This window comes from Nannospalax galili, unplaced genomic scaffold, assembly GCF_000622305.1.
Source record: "Nannospalax galili isolate Female #2095 unplaced genomic scaffold, S.galili_v1.0 scaffold241, whole genome shotgun sequence".
NCBI lineage: Eukaryota > Metazoa > Chordata > Mammalia > Rodentia > Spalacidae > Nannospalax > Nannospalax galili.
In genome coordinates, this window is record NW_008345602.1 from 1,926,743 (window position 1) to 1,938,177 (window position 11,435).

The 11,435-nt window shown below is 36.3% G+C and overlaps 1 protein-coding gene across 4 annotated transcripts in view; it reads left to right on the plus strand.

Moving 5' to 3' along the window:
• Positions 1-11,435, plus strand: part of Rfx3 (regulatory factor X3) — a 349,065-nt gene that overhangs the window by 237,932 nt on the left and 99,698 nt on the right. For all 4 annotated transcript variants that reach the window (XM_029567638.1, XM_017800265.2, XM_029567639.1 and 1 more), the window contains one exon: positions 2,197-2,455. In XM_029567638.1, the coding sequence (XP_029423498.1) occupies positions 2,197-2,455 (259 nt within the window). The remainder of the gene's footprint in view (positions 1-2,196; positions 2,456-11,435) is intronic.

Here is an 11,435-nt window from a genome sequence, read left to right on the forward strand (position 1 = left end):
TTCATATTTTAATTTGTTGACTACTCAGTGTGCCTACTGTGTACTAACAACTGTGTTAAATTGTTAAGTGTTGAGATTATAGATTGAAATGAAGCATAATTTCACGAGTACAAAGATATGAAGAAATTAGCTGTATTGACAGCAATATTATGAAATGCAAAGAGGGTTAGGAAAATGCAGAGAATGAGATTTAACAGCTCTGCAGAGTGGCTGTAGAGGGCAAGGATACAGAAAATACTTCAGAGGTAAGGAGCTGAAAGCTGAGAGATTAAGGATGATTAGATCAAAGGAAGGAGTCAAGAGAACTGTGGAGGCTTACCAAGCAAAACAAGAAGGGTAGAGAAAATGGCACTTCAGGGTGGAGAGTGATGGGGACCATGGATACATGCTGTTACTGAAGAAAGCATTGGAGAACATGACCTGTACCAAGTCCCAAGATTATGTGCAGACCAGTCTCCAAAGCTTCAATGTACAGTTTTGAACATTTTCTGAGGGCAAGGAGGGATTTTGAAAGCAAGATTTTCTAGCAAAATTTTGTTTCCACATTTATATTTTAGAAATTTAATGGCAGCAAAATTGGAGGCAGGTTGGAGGAGAGCCCAGTTTGAAGAAGGGGAACCAATTAGAAGGCAATTATAACAAATACATTATGCTAAGCCAATGAGTAGGAAAATGAAAAGGAGAATCATAAAATTTCAAATTTTCTTTAGAAGTAAAATTCATAGGATTTAGTGGCTTATATCAGTATAAGAAAGAATAGAATTAGCATTAATTTAAAAAGCTGGAAATGGTAGTGTAGCTCTCTTCTGAAATAGGGACATAGCACAAGAAAGAAAAGGAATCTCACCATGTGTTAGATTTCACATGTGAAACTGCCCATGTATCATGGAATTTCCTATTAGAGACAGATGGTTGGCTATTAGAAATTCAGATTTGAAATTTGTTAAGTATATCTAGAAAATAAAGAGAGCAGAGGGCATCTAACCTACATCCATGATGGCTGATAATGAGCACACATGTCATGTAGTACATGGTAAAGTATTGTCTAAAGTAATAAGAAAAACAGAAGCCTCAGCTAGTAGCATATTGAAATGACCAGGAATATAAAGGTTAGCAGAGGTTCTTGAGAAGTCATGTGGGAAGTTAAAAGTGGAAGTGAAATGCATAGACACTAATGCACTGGCTCATGTGGAATGGTCTTAAAGATAATATGCATAACCCAGCTGTCAGGCATCGTCAACCCTTGGGGTGGCGTTAAAGAGAAAACCAACGACTAGAAGTTTGGGGTTGTTATTTGAAATTTTAGGATGTGAGGATATTTTCTAACTGTACATTTTTCTATTTCTCTATTTTTGTAACTCCTTGTGAGCTTTTCCATATCACAAAATAAAAAGTTTTAAAAAGTCATCTCAAAATGTAAGTTGTCATCAACTGAAAATGAAAAATCAGATAAAGTTAATAAGAACAGAAAAGAGGAAAAGGGCAACATGGAGTGGTCAGCAGTGTCATTCTGCAGATAGGTCAAAAAGAGACAAGGGCTGACAGGAGCCTTTTAGCTTGGTATTTACATTTGGTCACAAGTGACCTTATTAAAAGCAATTTCACTGAAAGGCTAAGGTCAGAAGCTTGACCAGGGTTGTTGGGAAGTGGAAAGTGAGAACATTAAGAGGTGGTACAGTCATTAATAACGGAGGAGTGTGAAGGGGAGAAAGACTAAATAAGAATTTCAGGTCCAATATGAGTGGGGTGGTTTTGCTCAGGATCCTTATGGTATAGATCTATCATATTCAGACATGGTTTATCACAAGTTATCCAGGAACCTGAAGTGGCCTGAAAAGTTAATATGTTCACTCCCCAGTCATTCTAGATCTCAGCTTTTCTAACACGGCCATATCCAATAGGTTTTAAAAGAAAGCAAAGAATTTGCCTAACAGGATTTCTCATGACCTGAGCCTATTTAGGAACCGGAAATAGGTACCTATGGATGTCAGATCCCCTGCAGTACAGAAGTAAGGAATGTATCTCTAACTTGAAAGGAAATCCAACTATTTCCACTAATGAAATTTTTAAGAGGCAAAATTTATCATATTTCAAAGGCTATACTAAATGACATGTTAATCATGTTCATATTTTTTAAAAAATAAGATGATATAGACAAGCTAGTAAATTTCTCCTTTTTTTTCCCTTCTTCTAAAGCCGAACAACAACTTATCCTTACACAGAAACACAGATGTACAGCCAAAACACTGGAGGAAATTACTTTGATACTCAAGGAAGTTCTGCACAGGTGACGACCGTGGTCTCCTCCCACAGTATGGTGGGCACTGGTGGTATTCAGATGGGTGTCACAGGAGGACAACTCATCAGCAGCTCTGGAGGAACCTATCTGATCGGAAATTCAATGGAGAATTCTGGTCATTCAGTGACACACACGACTCGGGCCTCCCCAGCTACAGTAAGTATTGAGTTTTCATTTACTTTAGCATCTGTGGCTTCTATTGTACTGCTTCCTCTATGGAGGGAAACACATAACAGAGATTAGAGTGGGTCAAAACATGTTAAGCAGTTCTCATATTATGACACTTTGCAGGATGTAACAGGTAGCATTATGAAGACTCACTGACACTCATGCCCCAGTTAAGTACTTAGAATGTTCTCATTGGCAATGGAAATGTATAGAAATGAGTTTTACTCATGTAAATGCTGACTTTGCTGGGGTTTTGGATGCATGTCTGCCTTCTTGCAATCAGAGGCTGAGGCAGGAGGACTGCTGAAATTTGTTGCTGACCAAGGTGCAATCATCTTTCCACACTGACCTATACATACTGTGCCATTTAAGTTCAGTTTTCCCTGGCTGGTCCTTGTTGTGCAACCTATAACCAATAGCACAACTCATATAAATGACAGCAGCTTATATTTTAGGCAAAATTGCTGACTGCAAAACATACTTACATCTAAATATGCAGATTCCTTGCCCATGGATACAGCCAACCACAAGTAGAAAATATTTGAGAAAAAAAAACTTGTAATGAGGATGTATAGCCTTTTCTTGGTATTTTCCTCAATATGATGTACTTTATTAACTGTTTTCATAGCATTTATATTGTGTTAAGTCTAGTGGTAATTTAACATAATACAAGAGGGCCAGAAAGATGACTCAGCCTAATGATTTGAGTTCAGTCCCCAGGACCCACATAGAAAGAAGAGAAAACTGATTCCCAAAAGTTGTTGTCTGACATCCACATGCATATGCAACACACACACACACACACACACACACACACACACACACACATACACACAAAGAGACAGAGCAGAGAAATACATTGATTTTTAAAAAGAAATTATAGAAGAATATGCTCATACAAGAGATTATACACATCTACTACACTATTGTATATAAAGGCCTTGAACATTCAGAGTCAAAGTTCCATGCAAACCAAGAGACAACCTGTAGTCAATTGGGCCATTCCTTAAGAACTAAGAAGGAAGTGCTGTGCATAATCAGCTCATTCAGTTGATGTGAAACTAATTAGTTTTAGATATTTGACAAGAACAACTGAACACCATTGCTCAATTCCTGGCTAGAAGGTTTCCTGCCTTGGTCCTCAGAATAATTGCATTTGACTTCCTTTTATAATTGGCTTGTGGCTATATAGATACATGTCCATTTAAAATTATTAGAAATAGCATCATGTCCTAAGAAAACTTTAATGAGAAGACAGTTTCTTAAGATATATTAATGAAGAAGGTTGATTATTTGAAACTAAAACTGCTACTAAGGAAAATAAGATTAGCTCTTGAACTGTTTTGTTCGTACTTTAATATTAAACATGTAAATTGGAACCATCTTTGCTGTAGTACAATTATCTACAAATTATTGGTAGAATTTTTATTGCATGTAAAATTCACTTTAGCTTTATAACTTTAAATGGAAAATTTGCATAAAGATGTTTTAGTATTTTATATTTGGCATATATATCCTGAAAGTTTTTAGAATTTTTAATGAACTTTTCCAATTTTCATAAATATTTTAATTATATCTAGATCACCTCCAATGTCTGTACCCCTACTTTATCACCTCCTCCAAATTTTTGTACTCATATGTGTGTGTGTGTGTATATATATATATATGTCTGTATGTATGCATGTATGTATTAAGGACTATAGAGTCATGTTTGTGTCCCCAAACACCCTTCTGTGTGTGTTCATCCAATGGAGCCATGTCAATTTACCAAGATTCTCACCCTTAAGACTATATCCCCCTTCCCAGGAGACATCAGATGCCAATGGTTTCTCCAGTAGTGTTGGGTTTCTTACCTACTTCCCCATATCTATGCTGGGATTTTGTCTGGCTTGAGCTTACATAAGACTTATCTGTGCTGCCATCAATGCTGTGATTTCATAAGAGTAACTGACCAGCTGTCTGGAAAACTGTTTCCTTGTGGTCACCCACCTCTCCTGACTTTTACAGTCTTTCTGCGCCCCTCCCCACCCCACCCTTCCACAATGATTCCCTGAGGCTTGGGAGGAAGAAGTTTGATATGGGTGTCCCATTCAGGGATAAGCAGTCTGCAGCCTCTTATTCTCTGTTGGGAAGTTGTGGTTCTCTGTTAATCATCATCTGTTTCATAAGGAAGCTTCTTTGCCAAGATTTGAGAGATGCATTAATCTGTAGGTATAACAATAAGTCATTAGAAGTCAGTTTAATAATATATCTATTTAGCAGAATAGCTGTATTAGGTTTTTTCCCAGGGTCTGTGAGCTGTCTAACCTCAAGTTCCTAGGCCTGATATCAATGTTTGGGCTCCATGCTCTGAAGTGAACCTTAAATCCAATTGGAAAGTAATTTGTTACTTCCTGATATTGGTGCCTTTATTGTACCAGTGGGCTTATCTTGCCAGACCAACTGTTATTGTAGCTCATAGAATTCACAGCCAGGAGAGGAGGTAGAATGCAATGATATAAAGAGGGAAAGTGGAAGAATAGAGTAGGAAGGGTTAAATGTGTTGGGGAATGGGAGGGCAGGGCAGAGGAGGGAGTATGGAGAGGGACAGCTAACACTAAGAGCCTTTAGAAAAAGCCATATGTAAGCCTATCACTAAAGAAACTACTTAAAGTATATGTATACATTGTTAAAAGAGATTAAAAGTAGTTCTAACAGGGGGACATTGCTTCTACTAGACACCATAGACTAGCAAAATAAAAGTCTAATGCCAGGAATGGGCTCCCTCTTTGGAAATTGTTGACCAAGGGTCCTGTATATCCTCAAAAAATACTGACCACTGCCCCTGCTCTTGGGTACCCACCAGAACTTGATGGTAAGCCCCCACTGCTGAAGACACAACATACATGAGCTGTAGAACAAACAAGGAGAAATCAAGCTGCTGCTGACTTCAGAGCCTCATCTCTACTGTCTAGCTTTCATAGTGCTGGAAGGTGCTATGCATGCTGCCTAGAGAGAAAATTTAACATGAAACATTTTGTTAAAGGTATACATGAATGTCAACATTTTTTAAAAATGATAATGGTAACCAGTTTTATATGATGTTATGATACAAATGAACAATATTCATATTTGGTGAATATACCATTGTGCCTTTTACTTTCTATATTATTTGGTCAATAATAGCCCATGTCTTTATAAATTTTATATATATACACATATATGTGTGTGTGTCTGTGTGTGTGTCTCTCTGTGTATGTCTATATATGCACATACCTCTTCTCATATAAAAACACATAAACACATGAAAGATATTTCCTTCTGATAATGTTCAAAAATGATTTTTAAATGTGAATTTTAAAAAAGACTAGCATTTATCTTGAATCATCAGTGGACATGATATCCAGGCTAACTGCAATTGAATAAATGTTTTGGATTATTACACTGCAGTTAGGTGTCTGTTTCAATAGCGTGTAGATCTTAAGATACAGGAGTAAATTATTGTCATGAGTCTGGATTCATCCTGCACCTTCCTTCTGACTAGATCACTGTTTTCCCCTCCATGTGCTTATTTATTTGAAACTCTCCTAAATTTTGTGATTTTTTTGTATCATCTACATGTACAGAATTTGGAATTTTGAAAACTAAATGTAATTTTCATTTACAGAGCAAAGAGTATGTGAATGTAGTGATTCTTTTTGGCTTATAACTGCATTCTTTATCTTGTCCTCTTCTAGAAAGTAAATAGGAATATACTTTTAAGAAGCTTTATTCTTCCCTCCATTAAGTAGTATCTTTATCTTTTTGTTTAATTTTTTGTTGTTTGTTTTTGAAACAGGGTCTTCCTATAGCCCCATTTGGCCTGGAACTCACTATTCAGACCAAGCTAGCTTCCACCTGCCTCTGCCTCCTAAATGCTGATATTAAAGGCATGTGCCACCATGACAGGTGTAGTTGTATCTTATAATCAGTTTTATGCTGATATTTTTTGTTCTTCATAACTAAGTAGTATTGCACTAAGCCTTTCTGAGTCTGTAATATGAAAGCTAATTTTATCATGTGTATTTAATAATTAGATATGTTACAGAGCTTTTGCTAAAATTTAATCTTGCCAAAAAGTACAAGGAAAATATGTTGAAATTAATATTTTTAACCTCTTTTAATTAATTTAGAATATAATATATCTAATTATATGAAATTTCAGCACTCATCTGCTACTATGTAAATAAAATTTAGTTTAATTTCTATAATTTATAGAAAGTAAGAATTCATTGAATTCTTGGGCTTAAGTGTTCATGACTCAGTATAATCTGATTTTTCTAAAACAAAGAATATTTTTAACTCCTCAGAAAACCATTTTACCCTCTAATTCCTTTGCTGACATGGTACCAATGACTATTTGCTTTATTTTAAATTCTGTTAATTTTTATGAGTTATTCAGCAATTCTCAAATTGGGTGTGGAATATATAAAAGAGGAAGCATATCATATCTCCTTCTTACCCTGAACCCTTTGTCTTCTTTAGAAGCAGCTGGTGCTATCCAGTTCTTTAAGTATCATACTAGAAGTTTCCTAATGAATACCATGCAGAATGTCTTCATTCTTTTCACATAATTGATAACAAAAATACTTTATCTTTCTTTTTCCTAACAATGTCTTAGAGAATTTTTTTCATATCTGTGTATAGAGCAGATCCTTAAATTTATGAAAAATCATTAAACATAGCAGAATTGCCCATTCATCTTACCAAAAGGAAATATTTAATTAATATCAGACTTTTGGATATAGCTATGTAGTTATAGAAAAGCAATATAGGCATTTAAAATCAAAATGTATTTATCTTATGTAGAAGTATGCTTAAAAGAACATAATTTTCTAATGCTGGAAATATACAAAATTATCTATGTTAGAGTTCTTAATGTAAAAATAATTTAGTCTTCCAACTAGTTTAAGTAATTAAGAAACAGTGCCCTCTCTACTTATTTGAGCAGAAGTGTATGTGATCTTAGCATCTTCTAATTTCCTTTGTCCTTTTTTTCCTAAGACCAAAGTGAGCTCTCAAATGAAACTTCTCAGAGTGCTACGAATTTTCTGCTTCTTTCACTAAATCATAAATTGATTGAAGGTTCGGGGACCTCATTTTCAAAGCACTTAATAAAATGGCACTTTGACTGACTTGTATTCCATTCAGCTGTCAGTCAGTTCCACAAAGCTCTAGCCTTAAAGTTGATAAGATCTTGAGGCAGTAATTTTATGGTTAAAACTGTAAGACATTCCACTCAGAGAAATCACGATAAACTAGAAGGTTAAGACAAACAGAATGAAGGGGACTTCAGTCTCTCCTGAACAGACAGAGAATTACCCTAAATTTTTATAGCAGATATAATGATGAGTAGTTTGGGGGTGTATTTTGTATTGCAGTAGCATTTCAGAAACACAGGGATATTTTAACAGGCCAGAAGTAGCTGCAGTTTACTTCATGTAAAATCTAGATTTGGGAGATTTAATAAAGTCTATAAATTCTGGTTATAAATATGGAAGGTGTGTCCCTGATGGCCTCTTGCATTGTTTCTGCTTAATCCACCTTATTTTTTTTTTAATTTTATGTGTGTTATGCCTACATGTATGTAAGTATACGCATTTTGTGCAGTGCCCGTGGAGGCCAGAAGAGGGCATCAGGTCCTCTGGAACTGGAGTTACAGATGGTTGTTAGCCATCATGTAGGTACTGGAATTCAAACCCTGGTCCTTTGCAAGATCAGCCAGTGCTCTTGACTGCTGAGCCATCTCTCTAGCCCCAATCCACCTTATTTTTAAAAGTCAAATTTCAAATAAATCTGTTGAAAGTACAGTAGATTTTAAAGGGAAAAAAAATCGCTAATGTTTCAGTGATTCTAAATTCAAATTTAGAAATTTGTATAGATAAAATAAAAAATCATGACAAATTAAAACACACTCTTTTGTAACATCTGAGCCCATGTTAGACCCATAACATTTAATGATTCATCTTGATAGTTTAATGGTGAAAATATGACACATGCCTATGAATAACTGTCAGTTCTCTAGTGAGTGAGATTTTCTCATGTGCCCATGTTTATAAACTCAGCTTCAAAAGCATGTCATTTGAGTGCAGTTTCTCTGTATGCATTGCTACAATTGCGTTTACTGGCAAAAGAATTAGCTGGGTTTTTTTTGTGTGTTTTGTTTGCTTTTGTTTATTTAGCTATGATAATTGAGTCTGCTAGTGGCAATAAATTTCATGGGCCAGAAGATTTTTAATGCAGTTATATATTGCTAGAAATCATTTTACATGCTTTAAATTTTCTTGATGTAAATTTTACTGATTTTCCCATTTGACATATAAGAAAGGAAGGAAAATCTCCCCCACCTCCCAAGTATTTTGAGGCAGGGTGTGCTGTGTAGTCAAACTGACTTCAAACTGGTTATACTTTTGATTCAGATACCTAAATGCTAGGTTAAAAAGCATGTGCTATCATACAGGAAGATGATATTTTTTTTATTGTGCTTTCTTTTTTTAAAAAAGTTATTTAATAAGCACACAATCAGAAGAAGCATTTCATTACAACAGCACTGACATATTCAATAACAATTTCCAGAGCTAAGATCCATCTCCTTCAACATTGGCTGTAAATTTTTAGGTTTACATTTGAATTAATGCAGTTATACATTATTGTACTCAGTATAAACCCTATAAGACATAAAATTAAATGAGGTTTTAAACTTTAAAAAAGATCTCCACTTCACTATTAAAATACACAGTTTCATACAGAAAAATTCATTTTGAATACAATTGACACTAAGATGCACATGCATTTCTAACCTCTATATATCTGATTATTATTAGTGACGGTTACTTTCTGAGCTCCTTGGCATCCACCAATTATTAAAGAGCAAATTTTTATGCTTTGAAGAATTATTTTCTTTAATTTTTAAAAATTTGTTTATTCTTACATCCACTTTCCAGATGGCACCCACCCGTAGCCTCCCTCCCCCACTAGAGCCCTTATACTCTGATATTCCTGCTACTGTCTGCTGTGTTGTCTGCACCCCCAGCCATTCCCCACTACTTGCCCTTCTGGTGAATCTAGTCAGCCTATCTAGAGGTCTTTGTTTTAGGAGGGTCAGCTGTTCCTCATCTAGTAGTAATCAGTTGTCAATATTCCTTAGATAGATTGGGGTGTGCTGTTCATTTTCCCAGTTCTATGCTGGGTTACTATCTGGGAGTCCTTTTGGCTATCCTGGTCAACAATTCAAAAGAAGGTATCGCCTGGCTGGCATGGTTGCTTCTTATGTAGCCTTTAGCTATACATATGGACTCCTATGAAATTATATTGGCCCCTTTAATATTGGGTTATACTTTCTTTTTGGGTGTTTAAGGCCATAGAGTTGGACCAGATAAACCAATTTATTTTTGCTCTTAAGGTCATTTGAGGATCTCTTCCTCAGGGGTCACATGTGCTTGGGAGGAGCCCCTGTCTCCTTTCTTTTACCAGTTCCACGTATATGAAGATAAGTCAGAGGTCCTGCTCAACCATGCTTGGCTTTGCTTGGAAGCATGGAGAAAATGATTCCTCTGTGTTGACCTTCCTCTTTATGGACTGGACACTGGTTCAAGTCCATCTGGTGGGGTCTCCTTGGTGTCCTTAATCAAGAGGACAGGTGAACCACCACCATTATAGGACATTTTGAGAGATGCTCAGAGTCCCCTGGAACTAGTCGACCTAGGAGGGCAAGGAGCAAAAAGTGTTCTTTGTGTCCCTCTGACCACATTATTATAGGCCACAACATATGTCTGTTAAACACCCAAGAAGGTTAGTTCCACCAGTCTGGTATTTTTAATTACTGTGTGTCATGAAGGTAAATCTTGGGCAAAGACCAGTTGTTCTCATATAAACCTTACCTAGACATGTATTTCCTGATCTGCTATGTATACCTTGTCAATAGGCTGTAGGAGTAATATGGTTCCCTCTGATTTTCAAAAGTAGCTAGGCATTGTTTATCTCTCGCATTGTCTCACCCCTCCATCATGGTTTTCCCATTTAAGGTGCCCCCATTTCCCCCCTTTCTCCCTTACTAATACCCTTCTCCTATGGTCCTACCTTTCTTGAGCTCCTTCTTTCCTTTTATCCCCTAGGTTCCTTGTATATCCTTCCTTCCCCCCTGCTTAAACTAACCCAAATTTTTATCCATATCTCCCTTATTAAGGCCTGTTTCCTACTTTTTTTCTCTTTCAGGTTCTTTCTTTTCCTTTACCTCCCTGGTTCCTTTCCATTATCCTGGTTCCTATAGTTATGTCTGGTTGCATACCCATACTCATTTATCAGTGTCTGGTTCTAGGATCCATATATGAGGGAGAACATATGTTGATTTTTTTCTGAGTCTCTGTTACTTCACTTAATATAACAGTTTCTAGTTCCATCCATTTACCTGCAAATTTCATGATTTCATCTTTCTTTACTGCTGAGTAAAACTCCATTGTATAAATGAACCGCATTTTCGTTATGCACTCGTCAAATGAGGGAAACTTAGGTTGCTTCCGTCTCTAGCTATTGTGAAAAGAGCAGGAACAACACGGATGTACAAGTGTCTCTGTAATAGGATGAGTTCTTTGGATATATGCCAAGGAGTGGTATAATTGGGTCAAATCGTAGGTTCATTTGTAGTTTTTTAAGAGTTCTCCACACTGCTTTCCGTAGGGGTTGAAAAAGTTTGCCACCCACCAGCGGTGGATGAGTGTTCGCCTATCCCCACATCCTCTCCACCATTTGGTATCATTTGTTTTCTTGATCTTAGCCAGTCTGACTGGGGAGAGGTGAAATCTTAAAGTGGTTTTAATATGCATTTCCCTAAATATTAGTGATGTTGAACATCTTTTATGATGTTTCATACCCATCTTTACTTTTTCTTTTGAGAACTCTCTGTTCAGCTCCTTAGTCCATCTTTTAATTGGGTTGCTTCTTGTCTTGGTTC